This window comes from Lemur catta, chromosome 1 (genome assembly GCF_020740605.2).
Source record: "Lemur catta isolate mLemCat1 chromosome 1, mLemCat1.pri, whole genome shotgun sequence".
NCBI classification, from domain to species: Eukaryota; Metazoa; Chordata; class Mammalia; order Primates; family Lemuridae; genus Lemur; species Lemur catta.
In genome coordinates this window covers 65,879,229-65,902,596 of record NC_059128.1, presented here as the reverse complement: position 1 = coordinate 65,902,596, position 23,368 = coordinate 65,879,229, and the positions used below count along the sequence as shown (strand labels likewise).

The 23,368-nt window shown below is 43.5% G+C and overlaps 1 protein-coding gene across 6 annotated transcripts; it reads right to left on the bottom strand.

Moving 5' to 3' along the window:
* Positions 1 to 386: 386 nt before the first annotated feature.
* On the bottom strand, positions 387 to 19,763 carry C1H14orf93 (chromosome 1 C14orf93 homolog). 6 transcript variants are annotated; one of them, XM_045525769.1, is made up of 8 exons: positions 19,699 to 19,734; positions 9,627 to 9,632; positions 8,605 to 9,430; positions 6,212 to 6,532; positions 2,582 to 2,643; positions 2,247 to 2,350; positions 1,391 to 1,503; positions 387 to 1,128 (listed from the first exon to the last, which is right to left on the bottom strand). In XM_045525769.1, the coding sequence occupies exons 3-8, from the start codon at positions 9,202 to 9,204 to the stop codon at positions 709 to 711; spliced, it is 1,620 nt and encodes a 539-aa protein (XP_045381725.1). In that variant the 5' UTR covers positions 9,205 to 9,430; positions 9,627 to 9,632; positions 19,699 to 19,734; the 3' UTR covers positions 387 to 708. The 6 variants fall into 6 exon arrangements, with proteins under 6 accessions (XP_045381725.1, XP_045381717.1, XP_045381740.1 ...); XM_045525761.1 differs by having other exon boundaries at positions 8,605 to 9,632; positions 19,699 to 19,763; XM_045525784.1 differs by lacking the exon at positions 9,627 to 9,632 and having other exon boundaries at positions 19,699 to 19,717.
* Positions 19,764 to 23,368: the final 3,605 nt, after the last annotated feature.

Below are 23,368 nucleotides of genomic sequence, written 5' to 3'. Positions count from 1 at the left end.
TAAGAAATAGCTACAAAGCTATATATTCAGCTTGGTCACACAGTGTGAGAGAAGCTGGCCGGTGAGATATGGGAACTCCTTAAGCCTTAATTTGCTCACCTGTAAGACAGGAATGGTAAAATCTTCCTTATATGATTCAATAAACAATAGCTACTACATCTAGATCCCAATTCCCAAACATTGAACCCATGTTCTCTTGCTCAGAAGAATCAAGCCCATAATTGAAACTGCCCACCAGGTGGCAGTATTTCCCTGGACTGGCCCTGTTCTACTTACACTGCAGAGCAAGACCAGCAGTCATGGGGAAGCAAAAGGTACAACCTGGGCTGCTTCCCCAGAGCCTGGGTGGAACTGGGCGGGGGCAGAAACAACTCAGAGACAGGGCATATGTCAAGAAGGCCTCATGTTTCTTAGACCCATCCTCCTCCTTTTCTCATCCCAGGCTCCTCCTCTGAGGCACTGTTTATGCTGAGGAATAAGCATTTTCTGGCTTGCCATTCACAATGGAGGGAGTTTCTCCCCTTCTAGATAAATTCTTTTATCCCACCATATCTTCCAGCTTCCACTTCCAGTGGAGACTGTGGTAAGAAGAGAGGCAAATTGCTTTCTCAGACTGCAGAGGGCACCTCATTACTCTGGGAAGCCCCCTGGCTGTCCATTTCTGGGACATGGGGAGTGGCAGAAGCCAGTTATTTGCAGCTACACAGTTCATTCATCCTTTTCCACCTTGATTTCAATGAACGAGTTCAAGTCAGGACAGCAGGTTTTGTGAGGTTGGTCAAAAGATGGGGAGACAGGTGCATTCTCATCGCCTCCCTCGTCTTCCTCTTCTTGGAAATTAGGATTGTAAAGTTCTGGTGGAAGGAGCTGGGCTTCAGCAGAAGGCAATCTGTCCGAGGGAGGCCCATACACACGGTTGGCTTTGGTGCCGTGTTTAGAGTTAGCATCCAGGTGGTAGCAGAGCTCTGTGAGGCGCTGGGCCCGGAAACGGGGAGGGCGGGCCACCCAGACACCTGGCTCGTTAAGGCTGTCCTCTTCATCTGACATCAGCTCTTCTGTCACATCCTTCCACAGGCGTTGGTCCTCAGGTCCAAAATGCCTCATGATGCTGGATCGATTGGCAAAAAGCTAAGAGAGGAGCCCAGGACAAAGATTAGGAAGAGGAACAGATTGGATTTGGAAAAAGAGTTTGAGTGGGGAAGGCTGTGTAAGATCAGTGCCTAAGAGAACCCAGTCCCCAAGTCAAATCTTAGAATTGGCTCATCCTTCTTCTCTGCCTACATTCCTGGCTCTCAACCCTATTCTCAGATGCCACGTCCTCTCGCCCTTCCCACTGTGGCTTATTAGGGTTTAGAGTTTAGTATCTTGAAAGGAAGGCTTAGAAACCTACCCGGTATCGGCGACTTCGAAGTTTCTTCTCCTCTTTTTCCTTTAGGCCTTTAAAGGGGTTCAAGGAGTTGCGGTACTCACGCCTTTTAGTAAGGAAGTAGGCCACACAGGCTCCTGGAGAGGGAGTGGGGAAAGAAGCAAGACGCAGGGTCTTCTAGAGCAGTGGTCTTCAGCCCGTTTTTCTGCCCTAACACTACTGAATGGGAAGTTGGGAATCACTATTTAGACGATGGGCTTTCTTGGCATACGCGTCAGCATCTATTCACTCCCCTTTGGTTTAGCTCTCTTTGTCCACCTCCACCTCCAACACTAACTCCTCTAGATTGTCTCCCACTGGAAAAAGAAAACTCCAATTGCTTCTGCATTCCCTCTCCTTCAGCCCTGCCAATTAAACCTACCCCTGTCGTTACTCTGATAGCAGATTACAAGTACTTTTTCAGCAGAAGCTTTTATAATACTTCAGGGTTAGCTCCTCAGTCATTTTAACAGAAGAGAGCAAACAAAGTAGAAAGCCCAGGATATAATATTTAGGGACAAAAGGGCAGGCCTGGCTTCTGACTTCTTCGTAACACCTCAGATTCAGGCCTGGCATAAACAGAACGCATGATGGTGTTCTAGCGACTTCTCTCTTTTTCATTTCAGACTGAGTAGGAGAATAAAAAGGCAATTTGAGGTAATCCTATGAATATATTGTAGGTGAGAAGAATAGCCAAAAAAAAAAAAGTTTTTAAATTCACTGTTTTCAAAACCACCCAAATCATTTCCATTATGCCTCTTCCCCTCTGATCAAGAATGTGGGAGTGTGAGGGGTGGGGGAGAAAGGATGGACTTGGAGTTAAAAGGTGAGTTTTTCTCACCTTTCAGCTCCTTATCAGTGTAATTGTGGGGACTAGTCACCAGCTCCTGCTTGAGCTTTTCCAGAAGAAACTTCACTACTGAAATATTCCAAGAGGACTTGATGCTGCCACAAAGAGAAGAGAGTGATTAAGGCAGTCAGCTTTGAAAGAACCAGTCAAACAGAAATACCCAGCACTAATCAACTTTGTGGCATATCCCTCTGTGGCCTAAGACAGGATACAAGGCACAATGGTGAGGTCAAAGCCTTAGTATCATTGTTGTACTGGAGCACCCCCTTGACTTCCCTCTCCTTTGCAAAGGACCTTGTGATTCTTTTTCCTCAAGGGGACCATACCTTTCAGACCCATTGAATCTCTTGTCATTGGTGATGTGGTTATGCACATTGTGGACCAATTTCTAGGGGAAAAAACAAAACAAAAACAACAGAATCAAGCCAGGAGTGGATACTATGAAAACTCTCCTCTGGTCCCTAGAAGTAAAGAGCATCATCCCTATGGGGTTCTCTGCCTGAATACTTCCCGTAGTCTAAGTACCATATTTGTAGATACCCTTTCTAAGCCAGAGAGCCTAGCCAAGTTAGTATTTCTAATGTTCTAATGGGGCCTTTTCTTTTATAATTTGAGTCAGGATTGCAGGATCATCCCTGGTCTTAGTTCTGCTTCTGAGTAATGTGGTCACTAGAGCAGAGGGTCTCAAACATTTCTGTGAACATACCCCTAATGGCAAGGAGAGAGCGAAGATACATCAGGACTACGCAAGTGGACATTTCTTGAAGTCTCCTACTCTTGCAAATTTCACATTTGTCTTCAAAATATATCTGTATTTATTTTAATATAAAGATGTCATCTGAAATCTTCCAGTAAAATTGATGACCCAGGAAGATGCCTCAGGTTTGTCCATGGCTTTATACATTTGCACATTACCACAGATATCAGGGGTATACATACCATAGTTGAAAAACAGAAATAGAGAACAACAGAGATGTGAATTGGAAAGGAACTGGGAGACCATATCGCCCAATCTCCCTTTTATGTCATTAAACAAGCTGTCTTTCAGTTTTGCTTATACACATCTAATAATGGGTTCTCCTTTTTGCATCAGCTTATTCTAGTGTTGAACATTTCTAATTGTTAAAAAGGTTTGCTTCAAAATCTAACCCCACAATAGCACCTGAAATATTTCAATATAGCTTTCATGTACTCCTCAAGTCTTATCTGGCCTAAATACCCCCAAGTCATTCAGGCATTCTTTCTGACATAGTTTCCAGACAGACTCCTCATCAGACTATGAAGCTCTCCGGTTTTCCAGTCTCCTTCTTACAAAGTGGCACCTGGAACAGAATCCAACTCATCAGTTGAGGTCTGGCCAAAGGGACCGTTACTTCCCTGAGTGGAACCCTACACTTCTAGGAATGGAACCTAAGACAGTGTTACCTTTCTCAGCAACATCACCGCCATTCATAGTGTCACAGCGTTCACTCATGGCGGGGTTATAGTCACCTCAAGTCCATTTTTCACATGGATACTGTCTCTACCATTCTGCAACTGGTTTTTTGAACTCCAATGCTGGATTCTACACTTCCTTCTATTAAATTTAGTTTTGTTGTTTCTAATTATATTTTCATCTCAAGTTCCCTCAGTCAAGTTCCCAAACTGACAGATTCCTATCCTGGTCTAAAGGCTTCAGCTCCATATTCAGAAATGCCCAATTTATCCTTCTGCCTCTACGGCTGACTGACCATACCAATTTAGGAACATACTGTCAACTCTAGGTTAGGGTCTCCACTCTATAAAAAGGACTGTTGTTTTACTAGCTTAATATTTGACATGGTTATTTTACCTCTTAGCAGTCCAAACTTAAGAAATCATAAAGGAATGGGTGAATGTTTCAGAAGGTATTTGGGAGAGTTTCAAAAAAAGAAAAAGGGAGTTGTATAGCTTCCAACTCAAGTGGCTTGGAAGAGATCAGCTGATAAAAATCAAACCAGGCTTGAAGTGGAAAGGGAAAATACTCTAGACAATAATAAGTGTTAAGACTGTAAAGGCTGCTGGCTCACATACCTCCTGAGTGAGCTAAAAATAAATACATTTCCCCAAGGGGTGGCTGGGATCTGCAGCATTCCATGGAATTAAGAGTTCTGGTTTGGTGCTTTTGGTTCACAGAGTCCCTAGCAGCAATCCAAAGGAGCCCCAGCAGATTGGAGAGGTGCCTCTTTGATTCCTTCTCAAAGCTAAAGATCAGAATAGTGAAAATCTGCAACTATCCCTCCCCCTCTAAACCCATAGTCTGGCACAAGAATATTTTAAACCTTCCTCTGCGATGGGCAGCAAAATTCCCTGACTGGTTCTCTAGATCCTTCTCAAGCACAATAACAGAGAAAGCATGATGAGTGAGCATATTATCCTCCCAGCAGTCCCTCAGTTCTACCAAGCTCTCCAAAAGGAAGGAAGAAGCCAGGCCTCAGCACTGTACCTCTCTCTGGAGGCAGGAGGCAGTAGGCAGGAGTGGAATGGAAATGATGGAAAATCTTGATTTTATACAAATTATAATTATCACACATGTATTTATGATTTAAACACTATGAAGTTTTGGGAAATCCCTTGAAATGCACTTTTAGGTACACACCTCCAAATCCTATAACTGGCAGCAGGAGTGGCCCTATTGGGCCATAAATCCATGACAGGGAAACTAAACTCATCTCCTGTTCTTGATAAGTGAGGAGATGTCCCTGAACGTAATTAAAATTCAAAATGAAAGTTAGAAACAAGTTGATACTGATTATGAACGGGTGTCTTCCCGACGGGGCTGGTGGAATCCGTTAGTGTAAAAATAAATCAAATGAAAGGGATAGGAAGAGTAGGATCTCTGAGATAAAAGAAAAGGAATAAGGAAGTAATATAAATAAAGCGGGCGTAAATGGTAATCGGCTGTTTTCAGTCTTAGTATTTGTAACAAGAAGAAATGGAATCTACATAATGATAGGAGTTAGGCTGGATATGAGTGGTGACTTCCATTCCCAACCAGGACTCTCCAGTTACTTCACATCAGCCGTTATCCAGAGGATGGAAACTCATTACAGTCAACGTGAACAATATATGGCTGAAGAACATCCCCATGGTTATCAGAAAGAAGATTTGGGGCACAGAGTTGATCCAAAAGACTGGAAGAAGGTTTCTCAACCTCCACACTATTAACATTTTGAAGTGGATAATCCTTTGGGGGGCTGTTGTGTGCATTGTAGGATGTTTAGCAGAAAACCTGGCCTCCACCCACTAGATGCCAATAACATTCTCATTACCTCCTTCTCCCCACCACCAGTGGTAACCAGAAATGTCTCCAGACAGTTCCAAATGTCCCCAGGGGCAAAAGCACCCCAGGTTGAGAACTACTGCCCTAGATCTCTAGGTCTGTGTCAGCTGCCAGGCTGGGGGCTCCCAGCCACTCCAAGGAGGTTTCGGTGAGACCTGGTTCAGGCCAGTCCCTTCCCTGCCAAGAGCTCTTGGAATGACTAGACTCTCTAAACCTTTAAAATTGAGCTGTCTAGTGGCCCTCTGCATCTTTGAGGTTTGTAACCACCTGAAGACAGCTTGGCTTGTCCACCCAGGGGGCCTGTTGCCACTGACCCTGCACACTGGCTAAATTTGCAGGCAGTTGCCAGTGCTACGTTTTGGTGATCAGTCTGTTCAATCCCTTGAAGATCATCCCATCAGGATTATTAGAACACTGGGAGATTCCCTTTTCTTTAAAAGGAAGATATTTTATCTGGAAAAGCCTAAAAGCTGACTTTATAGCAGGGGAACTGCCTATCCCTAGGGTTCCAGGATAATCTCCTCTAGCCCCTCCCACTCCAGTGGGATTCAGTATATCATTCATTCATTACAGAAGGCTTAAAACCAACCCACCCTTCACTCTTTCCTTGTCTCTCCAGACTGAAGAAAAATTTATAGAAATTGAGCTCACTCACGGAGAGTACCAGATCCCGCTTGCGCCTGGAATTCTTCTGCCCGCTTCCTCTGGTCCTGCACGGGGAAGCAGTAAATGCTAGAAGGTGTCTCAGCTCCCCAGTGCTCCCAGGGCCTGACTCTTCCAAGGCACCATCCAATGCAGCAGCAACACTGAGCATGTCCTCGGGGCGGGTTAGTGGCAGCTTGGTTCCATTTTCTGGCCCTGTCTCTGAGGTTGCCCGCTGGATAGCCAGTTGTGTGGCTGGGGAAAGCCGCTTGGCATAAGCAGGGACCAGCACTTGCTGTACTGCACCCTCAGAGGCCACATAGTCATCCACCAGCTAAGAGTATAAAGAAGAATAGTTTATTAGCCAGCCAGGCCTAGGGGAACCCAGTCAACCATCATTCTCTGGCCAAGAACAGTGAACAGAAAGTAGAAAGAAGGGGAGAATCTAGCACAGTCTCTAGTGGTCAACGGCTTGTTTCCCTGGGACTCCTATGGGAGTGATGGGCAGGTACTTCTTGTGTGTACAGGGTCATTACCACAGGGCTGCTCACAAGGACAAGGCATGTTTCTGATGCTGTATTTGTGAGTAGTCATTTATGGTTTGGTCTCAGGTATAAGAAATGTAGCTAGGTAAGTTTTGTCTAAAAGGGATTAGGGGAGGAAGTGATGACAAGAAAGGGAAACCAAACAAGAGAAGGAACAAGAAAATAACACAATAACAACAATAACGGGTGAAATAAAAGAAAAATGAGAGCAAAGGAGGGAGGTATAAAGTCAGAAATCCCTAGGGAGGCTGGCACCGACAGGTGCCCTCACCTACCCTCCAGCCCAGGGCCAGTCTGTGCCCTCACCTTCATCTTGCCCCTGACTGCCTGTGCCCTCACTCAAGGACACACAGGGCAGGCAAAGGAAGGAGGGAGCAAGGGAGAGGGAGGAAGAAAGGAGGGGGGGGAAATCTCTGCAGCCAAGAAAACAAAACAGTGAAAGTGGGAAAAAAAAAACCCACACACACACAGAAAGAAGCGGGGGAGGAGGCTGAGATTTATAGACCTGTGAGCTCCTTTCTGCGCTGTGAAATCTAATTCCATCCTGTTGGTTTGGAAGCCTTCCCTGCCTCAAAGAACCCACAGCCCAGGGCAATGGTACCCTCCTGCCTCCCACCTCCCAGGTCCCCCTCCCTCAGGCCCGAACCACTGCGCGTCCTGACCTGGCCCAGCCGTGGCTGAGCACCCGTGGGCATACCCACACGGGGTGTCTTCTGGAGAACAGTGGCCAGTTGCTGTGTTACACTGGAGGGGGAGAGGGCAGTTTATGTATTCATTTCTCAGATCCAGCAGATGGGCTGGGAGTTTTATCCCTCCCATCTACCCTGTGTGTTCTGCTCCTTTACTCTTTATTGGGTGTCTATGCCTTGTCTGGGGGGCGGAGGGAGAGAGGGCAGACGGAGAGTAAGGTGGAGGAGATTGACAGACCTCCTGCTGGCTCTCAAGTGCCACCACATCTGTTAGTTTCCCACCTCTATGGTCTCTGTAGTTGCTCTAGCTCCTTTTCAGACTTCCCTGTGTGGCAGTCCGCAGTTCTTACTCCACTCACCAGGATTTTCCTGCTCATGTGGCCCTTGAGCAGTATAGAAACTGAAACAGCACAATGTACTTCTACGTCTTTTCCTGCTCACAAAATGTGCTCACTTGCTGCTTTCTTTTCTTCCTTCTCTCCCTATATGTTATTCTCTTACTAGTAACTCTTAATTGTCCAGTTCTTTTTCACATTTTATTTCCTTTCCTCTACCTCCCTCCCACCTTACCTCATAGTCTCTCTCCCATGTAAATTCTCTTCTTTTCACATAGACTCACCTTTCTTCCACACTCCTTTTTTTCCCACTTTTTCTCCTTCCTCAACCCTTCATTTCCACTTGGTTCCTTCCCTCCCTATACCTGTCTTTACCTTTGTCCTTGCACTTTTTCCTCCTGTCCCTCCACCTCTGCCTCTCTTCCCTCTCATTCCCATCTCTCTTTGTACTGAACTCCTCTTGGCAAGCAGAGGGCCCACGATAAAATATGAATGAGCCGTCTGTGCACGGCAGGCACTCTTGCCAGGAGAGGCAGAGCCCATGGAGCAGCCGAGGCAGCTGCAGAGGAGAAGGTGCCATGCGAGCCATTGAGAGGGAGGGAGGGGCACCTGCTCACCACACACGCCAAAAAAATGACCTTCTGCCAAAGAGCCTCGGGGATCAGGAAGAAAATAGGGGTGCTGGCTATCTCCAAAAGCAAAGGAAACTTGGTACTGTTTTGTTTTACCACAAAGAAAGGTTTAAAGATGGGGAAAAGAATAAATAAGCAAAAGGAAAAAAAAAGAGCAAGAGGCCAGGAAAAGTGCTTGGGAGCAACAACCCTCTGCCATACTCACGGGATTGAGCAGCGGGGCCCCCTCGCTGGCTGCCAGCGTGCATCCCGGCAGACGCACGTCTCTCTGCGTGGCTGGGAAGCCCAGAGGCGCAGGCCCCACAGCCGAGGCTGCTCCCAGCTGCCGCAGCTCCTCGATCACCACCTGCACGCCGCTGCCCACACTGTCACACTCCTCTTCCACGGCAGACAGAGCCTTGCAGGCTTCCCCAGGACTCTCCTTGAGAGGCCCAGGCTCCTCAGGTGGGGAACTATGTGCCCGGCTTTCCCCATCTTCGTCAGGGGTGGACACTTTCCCTTGCCTTAGCTCACCCACTTCCTCCTGGAGACGTTTTAACAACTCGTTGTTGGCCCTGGCAAGCCCCAGAGCGGCTTCAGCCAGCCCCACCGCCTTATCCACCCGCTGGTAGATAATATGCAGGAGCTGCTCTGAGCTCTGAACGGCCAGGCCGTGTCCAGTCACTGTGATGGGGGTGCTGGGAGGAGGATTCCCGCCCTGAGAGCCTGCACTGCCCCCACCAGTCTCACTCTTACAGCCACAGCAGCAGCATCTGGCCTCGCTGCCACTGGGAGGGGAGAAGAGAATGGTGGCACTGAAGGACATGGCTGATGGGGCAGTAACAACTGTGCTCACACTGCTGGGCCAATCCAAAAGGACTTCCAGTCAGCCGGACTTCACAAGCTCCTTGGGAAGCACTGGCCTCTTTGGATTCACTTTCCTTTCTCAACAAGGGTGGTCAGAGGAGCCCGGGCACCGGGCCGTGGGTTCTGTGAAGGAGGAGTAGCCAAGCCCTGGAGGCACACACAGTCCATGGCTTCCTGTGCTCGGCCTGCGGAGGGGAGAGAGATGCCTTCTTCTATTTGCAGATCCTGCGCTCCCCTAGCACAACACACTGGGTGATGCCTGCAAAGGCCTTCCTGATGAACACAGTTTCAGAGGGTACAGGGCATTCTTCCTGCACCTCAGCTCGGAACCCCCCCCCCCACTGCAATCTAAGGAGCAGAGAGGGGACTCAAAGGACTCACCAGCATCTGAAAAGATTAGAAGATTAAGGAAGAAAATGTAGATCTGTCTCCCCCTCCTCCACCTCACTGTCTTTACTGTAATAACTGCATTGCATTTCACTGCTTGGACATCGTTCCTTAAGGAGTTCAGAACACTTCATGTATGTTACCTCATCCACACAACAGCACTAGAAAACACACATTACCCCAGGTCTCGAGAAGAGACTTGCAGAGGAGTTATATGTCTTTTTCAAGGTCGGAGGAAGACAGTAGAATCCAGCTATTGCTACTTTCAATCTAGTGTTGTATTATTTTTTAACTGATAACACTTTTTGTTGACATAAACAATCATGATTCTACCCTCTCTATAATTTGCATACAGATGCATTCAGGGTAAGACTCCTGAATAAGGAATACATGGATCACTGCAGCCCTCAGCATGTCCGTAGCCTCTCACTATTATATCATTAATGCTTTGGGGATGCGGGTAGGGAAATGAAATGAAAAATGGGATCAGGGAATTGAAGTGGGGTAACCCAGGGCTGTGCAGCCCCCTTGCTCTCCATTGTATACCAGGGCCTGCAGCCCCTGCAATGGAAACTAGCTGTCCTGAGTCCTCCAGCCAGTTGCCCAGAGAAACACTTCTGGGGTCCCTCCTCTCCACTTCTTATGGCCTTGGAGGGATGAGCAGAAGCTCAACAGGAATGTCTGACAGCCAGGCTGCCACTTTGCCCACATGACCAGCCTCATAAAAGGAGAAACCAGAATGTCAGTAATAAGCCAAACTGCCTCTCCTTTGAATGACTGTAGTTAAGCAACTGAACTACTCCAGGAGAAAAAAAAAGAGGAGGGTTTGATTTGTACCACTGAAAACACTCCAAGGAACTTAATAAATATTGTCATTTTCTAAATGATACTTGATTATAGAAAAAGAATGCTTCGGCTTAAAGCTCCGTAAGTGACAAAACCTTAAGTATGTTTACAAATTCCTCCAGAGACACATTTCTCTTTTACCCTGTAAATTACATGAGAATATCACAATTAAAAGGAGAGGAAGAGGTTATGAGAATTTTCTATATATTGAAGGCTGGTTTTCTTTCTTTTTTTTTTTGGAATCGGCAATCTCATTTCAGAAACAGGCCATATCAATGCCTCTGAGGTACTAAAACATAAATCTCACAATGCATTTTAATTACATTTGGTTATTAAAGACTAGTCTTTAATTTGCTCTTTCCACCCTTTATATTGAAGAAATGGCTTTTCTGTGCCTGATTATTCACTTTTTGCAGGAACTTAACTCAATTCCATTTACAGCTTCCCTGTCATTAGAGTCACTGGAAGGCATAGCTAAACCTGAAACTAAAGGTTAAACCAAATTAAAACTAAAGGTTAAAGGAAAGCACTAAGCAATTCTATACCAATTTAGAGATGAATCATTTATGTATTCTTTTCCTTCCTAAATAAGGGCCTACACTGCTCCTGCAAGGCTTGTTTGTGGGATTTTTTGTGTTTGTTTGTTTGTTTTAACCAACATCATGCAAGGAGTTTAATCATAACATGGATGCTGTGAGAAAAAGAAAGTTATGTTTTGGTGATAGTAAATGATAGTATACAAATGCTTGCCAATTGGGTTTAGTATTTGTAAAGTCAGAAATTAAGATGCATTACATTGGGACACCGGGTTCTCTCATCCCTTTCTGGTACCAAACTGACATCTGCTACACTCAGTTCTCTTGCCTTACACGCTTACACTTTCTTACAAGAGGCCTTCCCCCCTACCAGGGTTGTGCCTGCCTCAAGCCCTTCCCCTTCCCCTTCCATGGTCTTTCTTTGGTCATCTTTCCAAAACAGCACTGCCCTGTAGGTAAAAGAAAAAAAAAAGTTCTCATTTGGCTGTACCACTTATGAGCTATGTGAACCTGAGCAAATTATTTCACTTTTCTGAGTCCCAGTTTTCTCATCACTGCCTAGTTTGAGTGTCTTCATGAAGATAACACGTAATGTATGTAAGGCACTTCTAGGGTGCTGGCACATGGCCAGTGCTCCACATACAGTAGCTGGATGATATTATGATTATTCTTGTAACCTTTTGTGCTCATTTCCAGACACCCATCCTGATTCCCTAATCTTGAATAAAATGCAGTGGCTTCAAATAGAATTTGGGGAAATTTTCCCCTAAATTTAATATCAAATTTCTAAGTAACAATAAATTCAACTCTACAAGGACGTATTTATAGGTATAAAACCTTCTGTGATGCAAATTAGAAAGGTAATGCAGAGCATTTACAATGTACTTACTATCATGACTTGGCCTTAGACTATGGATAATATTAATACTTAACTGCTAGTTTTTAATGCTAAATGTATTTTCCTATTGTGAGTTCAATTTGTTCCTCAATTTCTTTTCTGCTTTTCTACTTTGTATATTACCATACTATGTCCATTTCAGAATGTCACATTCAGGGCAACAAATAGATGTTTTCTTTTTTTTTTTTGAGACAGAGTCTCACTTTGTTGCCCGGGCTAGAGTGAGTGCCGTGGCGTCAGCCTAGCTCACAGCAACCTCAAACTCCTGGGCTTAAGCGATCCTCCTGCCTCAGCCTCCCGAGTAGCTGGACTACAGGCATGTGCCACCATGCCCGGCTAATTTTTTCTATATATATTTTTAGTTGTCCAGATAATTTATTTCTATTTTTAGTAGAGACAGGGTCTCACTCAGGCTGGTCTCGAACTCCTGACCTCGAGCGATCCACCCGCCTCGGCCTCCCAGAGGGCTAAGATTACAGGCGTGAGCAACCGCGCCCGGCCTGGATGTTTTCTTAAATGGACCTATGTATAAAAACCTACAGTGTAGTGTAGCAAAATTCAAATAACTCTTTTTTGATTTCCATGGACTCTATTGCTGACTTAATTTCCCTGTCCCCAGCTATAGTCTGCCACCTAAACTCTAAGACATGGAAAGAATTGGGATCGGCAGTAATAAAGGAGCATTTTACATTATATTTACTAACCAAACAACAACTTAAATGCTGGGCAAGTGATTAAAAACCCAACAAAATACTAATTTCATTAGCCGCATATATGCCCCTTAGAAAAGGCAAGCAAGTGAGGGAGAAACAAGAGGTGTTTCCAGTTTCTAAAAATTCTCTATATGTAAGGCCATGGTAAAGGATGATTCACCAAAGTGGACTGCCACCTACTAAGTACTCAAATGAAGGGAAGACAAAGTCCCTATACACATGGAGCTTACAGCATTTTTGAAAACGGGAATGTCTAAAGAACATGGAATGTTTTAAACATGGACTATCTAAAGAACAAAGCAAAATACAAGTCCTAAAAATATAGCATAAAATGAAAAATTCCTGAGGTGTTAGTTCAAAATAATGGAAAGATCAAAAGAATGAAATCACGCTAAGAAAGAGTTCTTATAGAAGAAAAGCCTCCAGTTGATCCTTGAGTCACGTATACGATGAACTGGTAGGGTGGTAAGACATTCTAGAGAGGAAAAAAACAAACATCATAGGATTTAACATGCTGCATGTGAGAGGTTAGAGCAAAGGGGCTTATACAGAAAGGTGAAGAGAGTTGACAGAGGACTTTGAAACCAAGCTAAGGAAACTCTTAGAGCAGGAGTCAGCAAATTTCCTCTGTAAAGGATCAGATAGTAAATAATTCAGGCTTTGTAGGCCATGTGGTTTCTGTCACAACTATTGAACTCCGCATTGTTGTATGAAAGAAGCCGTACGTAAACAAATGAGCATAGCTGTGTTCCAATAAAATGTTGTTTATGAACACTGAAATATCACAAAAACATGATATTTATTATTTATCTAAGAAATGTAAAAGCCATTCATAGCTGGTAAGCCATACAGAACAGGTGGCAAGCTGGATTTAGCCCATGGACTGTAGGTTTGCCAGTTCCCCTCTTAGATACCTGCAGTGGAATGGTTAAGAGATTAGGAGACTCGGCCAGGTGTGGTGGCTCACACCTATAATCCTAGCACTCTGGGAGGCTGAGGCGGGAGGATAGTTTGAGCTCAGGAGTTCGAGACCAGCCTGAGCAAGAGCAAGATCCTGTCTCTACTAAAAATAGAAAGAAAGTATATGGACAGCTAAAAATATATATAGAAAAATTAGCCAGGCATGGTGGCACATGCCTGTAGTCCCAGTTACTTGGGAGGCTGAGGCAGGAGGATCACTTAAGCCCAGGAGTTTGAGGTTGCTGTGAGCTAGGCTGATGCCACGGCACTCTAGCCTGGGCAACAGAGTGAGACTCTGTCTCAAAAAAAAAAAAAAAAAAAATTAGGAGACTCTTTAAGTGACCCAGAAGTAAGTGAATGAGGGTTGTGGATATGAAAGTTCAAAATCCTGGAGGAAGAACTGATACTTCTTTACTTAGTAAATATAGGGGGTAGAGATATTGGTTATTTAAGACGACTACAAGATTATAAACCTGAGAGTCACAGGATGGTACCACCCACACAATGATAAAAATGAGGCAGTTTAGAGGAGGCATCAGTATGTTAGAGAAGAACTGTATTTATTTAACTTGTTAAATTTCAACTGATGGCAGTATGTTTAAGTGGAAAGTCCTGAAAACAACTAACTGGGACTGAAAAACGAAAACAAAAGGAAGGTCAGAGCTGGAATGCATATTTGGAATCTTTAGCAAGAGGATGATGGTAGTTGAAACTCAGAGAGTGAATGAGCTCTCCAAAGGGTAAGTGTAAAGTGTGAAATGCAAAGGCCAAGGACAGCACTTCAAGCCAATCCAAGGAAGAGGCTTCATTAAAAGAGAAACTTGAGAAAGAATTGTCAGTGAGGTGGGAGAAAAACGAGTGTATGGAAGCCAAAGCAGAGAAAAATGTCAAGAAAGTGGACCTAATCAACTGTGACAAGCGCAGCAGAGTGGTTAAAAAAGATGAAAATTAAGGAAATAAATTTTATTTGTCCATGATGGTTATTGGTGATGACCAGAGAGGCTTTTTTTTTTGTAATGAAGGTAATATTATGCAGTAAATGAAAGAGGAATTGGGTGGAAACAAAATGGAAGCAAGATATGAAGTCAAGTTTTCTAGAGTTTAACTATGAAAGGAAGGAAGGAAACAGTAAAGAAGTCAGAAGGGGCTTTAGGGACTAAAGTATTTCAAGAGATAGAAAGCTTCAGTATATTTAAAAAGCAGAAGGAAAATGGCCCGTAAGAAAATAATGAATGAAGACATTAGGAAAGGATATAAGTTTTCTTCTAGCACGGAGCCTCCCAATATAAGAAAGGAGGGCAAGCTCTTCCCCTTGTCTTCAGAGAAGAAAAAGATGAATGCAGGAGGACAAAGATTTATTGGGGTGGAGAGAGGAAAGTAAGTTGTACACTGTACAGACACTCTTTTTACTTTGGAGACAGATTTTTCTCAGTATGAATAATTCAAAATGTTAATAGAACTTTATTATAGACACTACTGTATTATCTGTTGTTACAACCTGTTAAGTTCTTCTCCTCTAACATTCCAAACCTGACATAATGACTCTTGCTTTTTTCCATCACTGGCTTAAGGCTCTCCAGCCCACTCAACACTGCCAACATTATTAACATACCCAACTTTATTCTGATATCTTTATTTTACTTCTCAAAATGCATAACTATTTAATTCAGTAATCCATGGAATGTTTGGCAAAGCAGTGGTTAACACTAGTAATATCTATATCATTATTGTTAAATTATTAATACTATCAATTCTGCAATTTCAGATTGCTAGATAATTTATTTGAAAACCAAGAGTTCATATTTTTGTTCAAGAGAAAAGATGAATAAACTAAGACTAACCACCATAGAATAATATACATGCCTTTTGCAAAATGCTATCAACTTTTAGAATTGGATAATAAGAAAAAGATTTTCAATTTTATGATGAATTGCCAACACAACATGACAGTAGATGTCAAATTTAGGTTTGCATAAAAATATTAATATGTGTTTGGGGTTCATTTCAGTATTGATCTAATTCAAATACTTGTAAAATGGGTCTGGAAAATGTACTTTTCAATCATTTTGATATTTTTTCATAAATATTTAGATAAAAAGAAAAAGAAAATTCATCTGCTTTAGACAGACAGTTCAGGGTGAGACTGTCCATAATTTTAACTATCCCTTTCCTCCCAAGTCACATGTATTTTTGTTAGGACTAAATATATCATACTCTTGGCAGTTCCCTTGCTTATGTTCTCCCCGTTCTGAGTTTGAATTTTCTGCTTGACTGAATTCACCTCCAAACTATGAAAAATAAAAGTTTTCTCACTATTTAATAGATATGTATGATTTGGTATCACTTAGATGATATATGTTTTTATAATGGGCCCTAGACTCATTCAGGGTCATGCTAGCAATGGACTTCTTTAAATGTGATTACCGAAAGCATGGCAATTCATATCATAATCTTCATTTTAAGAAATAAATAAGGAAAATGGACACCTAAAGCTCCTGCTGTGCTGTTCAGCCCTACTCCTCCACTTCAAGGTGCAAAATGGCTCACTTGTCAAAAGGTCCTCTCAAAATCCATTTCTATCAGAAATGAACTCCTTATCACACAAAGGCAGGTAAGCAAATACCATAAAACACTATTTTCCCACACCTCATTTTTAGTGGTAAAAAAGAGCCTGTAGACCCAGAGGCCATAACGGGGTCTTAAACAAAAGTATTCCATGGAATCCAAAAATTCCAAGTATACTTGTATAGTAGGACGAGAGTTTTTAACCCAGCATAGCACAGTGCTTTTTATTCACATTTGCTAAAGTGCAAGTTGATAAGATTAAAATTTGCTGTTTCAGGTTTTCATATAAACGAGCCTAACGTAAAAGACTCTAACTGCATTTCTGGAGAAACTAAAAAATGAAAAACCATCTCCTAGAACTCTCCCTGGCCAGCGAGGCCTCGGTAAATGTTAGTTGATTAAATATTAGTCAAAGATGACAAGGTAGACACCAGGGACAGCAGAATCATTTCCGATGAGACAGTGTGATTCAGCTACAGGCAAACGATCGCAGCGACGCAGAAACCCCAGAGATCGGCCACTGCTCTCGAGGCCACAAGGAACAGAGCGACATGCAACTGTGCCCAACCACACAGTGTGTCCTGGAGGTCCCGGGGAAAGGGGTAATTCAAGGAGGGCGGTGGAGAGTGGAACGGTCCGAGATGCACTCAGGGATCTCGCTGTGTCCCCGCAGGTAAACTATGTGGCCACGAAAGGTCTGAAGACGGGCAGAGGGCGGCGCTCGCCGCGGGAACCGGCGCAGGGGTCCCGCCTTAGCAGCCCTACGGGTGTTCCACCGCGTGTGCCCCGCGTTACCGCGCCGGCTGACACAGCGAAGCCGAGGCGGGCGCGCGGGAGACCGAAGAATCCGCGGCGCCGGCCCGTGTACTCGCCCAGAGCGCGCACGCGAGGAGGCACCGCCCCGCTCGCCCTCTGGCTCCGGGTGATTGGCGTTTGGAAGAGGTGAGGGGCGCAGAACCAGGGACACGATTGGCCGCAATTCACAGTCACTCAAGGAGCCAGGGAGGGGAGGGGCCTCTTCAGGGAGAGACACGACTGCGAGGCTTTTTCAAGGCCGGCAGACGCCATCTTTAGTTTGTTTTTTTGTTTACTCGCTTTTGTGCTTTGCTGTTCACAAAGCGGTGTGTACACGATTATAAGTACAGTCGCCACAAATCGGCTTTATACGTTTGGTGGTGGCCAGCTTTTAGTTCCTGCTGGCCTTGATTACAAATCTTTCAGATATCACTTGCAAAGTAGCAATTCCTCTTAGTTCAAAGAAGTTTTCATCTCTAGGGGTCCTGAGGATTCCCACGCAAAATCAACTGAACTTAGTTTTACTTAGCTTTGGAAAAAAGGCCAAGCCAACGATATATTCGTGCCAGGAGTTCTCCTCTTTCTTACAAAGAAAAAGCAGAGGACAGTGGATATGTGCCTAGGTTCCTACATACTGAAATCACCCTAGGAAGTCAAGGGCACAGGCTGTGTACTGCTCTAGGAGAGCTCTCCCTTTTCTGAGAAGCTAAAAAGTGAAGTAAAAAGTGTATGTGATGACCTGCAGTGATGCAGAAGAGTTAGGGTACAACTCCATTAAAAATTCCTCTCATCACTGCTATGACAATCACAAAGGTCATTAGGATCTGACTAGATTTCAAAGACATGCAGGTCTAAACTTGTAGAATGATCCACCTTCGAACCAGTATTTATTAAGCACTGATCTGAACTTGCATTGTTAGGTAATAAAAATACATTTAATTCAGGTAAGAAACCAGGGCCACTTGTTAAGAATTTCAAGATTTTGTACAAATAATTTTATTGCAAGTGTTACTTAGGAGTCTTAAATACTCCTTGAACCAGAGTAACACACTAGCTGAGAAATGGAAATGTATTATCATCATACAGAGGTTTTGTTGTAATGAAATTTGAACTCCATAGTAGACCCCCCTTTTTTTTTTTTTTTTTACCTCCTGGTTGCTACTACACTTGTGACATTCCAGTTTCTCCCTCATCACCTCACATAATTTCCTGTGCTTTAACTCCAATCTGCAAATACAGATTTGGAGATGGGCATTTTCCGTAACTCCTAGAGGAGACAGTGGCTCTGTAACAGAATTAAGTGAGAATAGGGCTCCTCTAACTGGAGGCTCTGCTCCGAGCTTCTTGTCCTCTAATTCATACACTTTTCTCTTTGTGACTCTTAGACACAGGGAGAAAGTTTTCATTCCAAAAATGCAATAAGATAACCAAAGTGCACTTGTTATCCCTCCTATTATTTGCCTCTGCCTCCTCTTGGTCCCCCCCCACCACCACCACCGTGAATAGTTTTTGAGAATTGGACTTGACTGGGTTTTTTTCCTGATACTTTGCCAGCTGTGAAGCTTTTCAAACAAATCTCAACCAATAAACGACCATTTTGTCAAAAAGCCAAGAGAGAACTTGCCTTCTGAACACATCAACCAAACCACACATGAAGGCCAAAATATACACATCTGTACACTTAAGAACGTGAGACAATAAAAAGCAAAACCACTTAGGCAAAACAGTCACTAAAGAAGGCTTTGACCGCAGATTCAATAAATTGCCTACTCTCATTTGCCACGTGGACTACATACACCTTGGCAGTTATTTAATTATTCACTAATATGATGCTTTAGAAGAGGAGCAGAAAAATTTAGTAAACGCACGCAGAAAGTGCCCAAGTATGCTAAGCATAGGATTTCTTCTATGCTCTACTTTGCACACGAAATCCTGTTTTGATCACATTTAGGAAGACGACAAAAAAATTCACATCCAAGGGGCTATTTTGCACACATAAAACCAAAGGTAATCACTTTTGAAAATAAAATCTGATATGGCACATATACACATACTGTACATATACACAAAGAATAACCCCCAAGACAAATCTTTACGAAATTACTTGTTTCAAGAAATACACACACATACACACACATAAAAATGTCCTAATGAAAATGTGTATGCAAGACACACTGTAAGAAGGGCTCCCCTCCTCCCCAGGGAAATGAGTGTTTCAATTATAATATCCCAATATTTTTAACCTATTGGCCTTGGACAATTGCCACATCCCAGCCACTTGGTTTTGGTTCTGGGGGAGAGTGTGTAAAACGCGCACGCCAACGGCTTTGTGAGGAGGGGAGCCTCAAATCTCTCTCTGCTTCGTTCGACGTTGCCTGTGGCAGAAATTTACATTATCCCTTCAGCCCTCTTAAAAAAAGAAATCTATACTTCCCAAGCGGCTAAATTTTTAAAATCCCTCAACCACAAAAATTTACCAGTTCTTAAAATGTGATAACAAAAAGAAAAAATCTCTATAAATTTGGCTGGAAACGGTAGTTAGTACACGGCCATCCTGCGTCTCAACTTCTTGGTATATTTGAAACCTTGACTAGGAAAAAGAAAGAGGAAGAGAGACAGAAAAAGAAATGGGGGAAAGAGCAAATTCCCCTTAGCAACAGTTTCCTCACCCCAGCACTGCCACAGATCTCTATTTTTAAAAATGTTGAAAACGCACACAAGATTAAGAGGGAAAAAAAATGGAAAAAGGATACCCGAAGGTCGTATGGCTCTTTGTATTCGTGTGTGTGCAAAAAGGAGGACTCGCGGAGCCCGAGCCTGCAAGCCCCGCCCCTCCCCCGACGCCCGCCCGGATTGGCCGCCCACGGCCGCGGGGCGCCCCGCCCGCGAGCACACGCGCCGCGCCCGAGGCGCCGGCCCCGGGGGGCCCCTGAGGGCCGCCCGACCCCCGACCCCGCTAGGGTCTGGGAGCTATCCTCGGACCTGTACCTCTCCCCACGTCTCTCCCCTTTCACTTTCTCACCCTTTCCCATCTTTTTTTCCTCACTGAAACAAGGCCCAATCACCAGCATAACAATCCAGTGAGCGAGCACCTGACACTTTGCTAAATTTGGTTAACTAGTCGGTAACATCCTAGACTGGGACTAAACATCCGGAATTGGTACGTGGGACCCAACTCCTGGTTTCCAGGTGCAATGTCTCTCTTGCTTAACACCCCCACCTTTTAATGAACTTTCACGTAAGTATGTGACATCTTTCAGGTGAAAGACAAAGTAGTCTTACACTTTTGGGGATTGGTTTTGCACAGCCTGAGCTCCCACTTTCTCTACTTGGCTAATACATTCTCAGGAAACTAAAATGGCTCATTGTTTCCTGCATGAAGACCAGTGGCTTATACCTGGATTTTAAGCTTCCCATAATCTGGTCCCATGCCATTTATTTGTTCTTAGTTCCCACTACCCTCACTTTATTACCCTTGTATTGTTCCTTTGCTCAAGTGGTCTTGTTTGCCTGAATAATGCCAATACCCCCCTCTCTGACTAGTCAATTTTTATCCATTCTTCTTCAGCTATTTCGGTCAACAGAGACCACTTACTTCCTTCTCTCTGCTCTTATCAGCATGAATTTCAGGCTTACTCAGATTAGCAGCACTTAACTCTACCTTGATTGTTTCACATATTTGAGTAATTTCACTCCAGTAAACTGTTTGAGATCAGAGATCATATCTTAAAATTTTTTTTTTTTTTTTTTTTTTTTGAGATAGAGTCTCGCTCTGTTGCCCGGGCTAGAGTGCAGTGGAGTGGCATCATCATAGCTTACTCCAACCTCAAGCTCCTGGGCTCAAGCAATCCTCCTGCCTCAGTCTCCTGAATAGCTGAGTCTACAGGCATGCGCCACCACACCCAACTAATTTTTGGATTTTTGAACTCCTGGGCTCAAGGGATCCTCCTGCCTCAGCCGCCCAAAGTGCTGGGATTATAGGTGTGAGCCACCATGCCCAGCCTCTTAGAACTTCTTTTTCCATCCAGGAACTGTTTGATTCTTACTGCAGCAGAATACCTAATTGTGGATATTTAGTAAGCACTGGAAAAAAATCGTTTATGATTAAGTGAGCGAATTTGTTTTCTAGCTAAGACACAGATTTTGAAACTCATATCCCACAACAAAAATTTGCCTTCTATAGTAAGTAACAGTTTCTGAGCACTTGCTGTGCAGGAACTGTTCTGAACACTTTACATGTGTTAATTTATGTACTATTATTATCCCCATTTTAGAGACAGGATTAAGGCACACAGTGGAATAATAATTTAACTAAGGTTATATAGCTAGTAGAGACAGCCCTGGGATCTGAACCTACAAAATCCAGCTCAATAGTCCAGGTTCATAACCAATATGCCTCACTGGCTTTATAGCACAGTTTAAAAAAAATTGTATCTGATTTGATCCTCACAACATAGCACAACACAAATGGCCTGAACCTGAACACTTCCAGCCTCTAAGATATCATTGTTAATGAAATCACACACAAGATGGGGGGACTGTTCTAAATTAAAGAACAATATAGAGACATGACAACTATATGCAAATTTCATGAGTCTGAAAAAAAAAAGCTATCCTGGTCATTACCAGGATAATTGAGGAAAATTGAGTATGGCTTGGATATTAGATAATTTGATTGTAGCATAATTAAACAGGCAGATTAGTGGCATCCCCATTTTACAAGAAACTGAGACTCAGTGCTTACTGCAAGGTCACATAGCTAACAGGTGACAGACTGAACCCCCAAGCCTGTTGTCTTATCCAGCCCCCCAACACACACACACACACACACACACACACACACACACACACACATACACATTTTGGCACTGGCCATCCATCAGGTCTCGTCCATACACTGTTGGTTCTCAAAGTCCAAAATGTTCTTGGTAGGATTTAGTTCTCAGCTCAAAGGCCCATTGCTTTACCTGTTGTTTTCACCCTAGGAGGCACCCTACCTTATGTGTCAACGTTGGCAATAGTTTTGCCTTTTACCTGAAAATGAAGTGCTAGTGTTTATGTTATCAAGGATTATAGACTTTCTGTGTTTCTTCCTTTTTAAAAAACTTGGAGTCAGGTTCTCACTGTGTTGCCCAGGCTGACCTCAAGGGATCCTCCCACCTCAGCCTCCCAAGTAGCTAGGACTATAGGTGCACACCACTATGCCCTGCTTGTGTTTCTTGTCATGTGTTTTCGGTTTAATTTTTTTTTTTTTTTTTTTTTTTGAGACAGGGTCTCACTTTGTTGCCTAGGCTAGAGTGCTGTGGTATATCATCATTGCTCACTGCCACTTCACACTCCTGGGCTCAAGCAATCCTGCCTCAGCCTCTTGAGTAGCTAGGACTACAGGCATGTGCCACCACACCTCGCTAATTTTTAAATTTTTTTTAGAGATGGGGATCTCGCTATTGCACTGGCTTGTCTCTAACTTCTGGCCTCAAACAGTCCTCCCACCTCAGCTTGCCGTGTGCTAGGATTACAGATGTAGCCCACCGTGCGTCTGGCCTGGCTTTCCATTTAAACTGTAACACAAACCAGTCATGAGATCACTAGGAAAATATTAACTTTTGATGGAACTACACTAGGATATTTCATATTCATAAATGTATAGGTGATATGTTTCAAAAACGTTACGATGAAGGGAAAACAGAAATGTTAATAATTATTATAATCAACAGTCATTGAGGGCTTACTTGGTGCCAGACACTTTATTTCATTTCATCAATTCTATGAGGTAAGTACTATTATACTCCCCCTTTTACTGATGAGGAAACTGAGACTCAGAGAGGGACTGGAAACTTACCTCAAGGTCTCTGAGCTCATTAACTCAATGGTGGTCAGTAGTGGAGTCAGAGCTTGACCAGGTGTGCTGGCTGCAGAACCTGTGCTAGTGACTATTCATTAGTCTCTGCCTAAATTGAAATCCACTCTGCCTTGCTGTTACCCTCTTTTGCTCTCTTGTTCTGAGTCCATGAAAGACAAGCTGTCTTCACTCTGATGATCAATGGAATGTTCATAACCCGCATACAAAGTCTCCTGGGATATATTTTTATGAGTCCATTTCTACAAAGGTCAGAGTTAAGTTGGAAAAGCCATTTTTTTTTAAAGTTTCCTTTTTTTCCCTATGGTCATAGGGGAATCTTTGAGTAGAAAATTTGAGTAATGCACTTTTGTGCTATTGGGTAATGAGAATAGGGAGAAAATGTACCTTTTTCAACTAAAAAATTATAATTTTCAACTCTAAAACATTTGAGACTTCAAATGTTAGACTTTACAGACGACTTGTGGATTGAGAAAAAGCTGCTTATTTGGCTTTGAATCAAGCAGATCTTTTAAGCTGTTTCTGTTCAGTGAGATCCCAAAGGGGCCTCCCATACAGTGAAA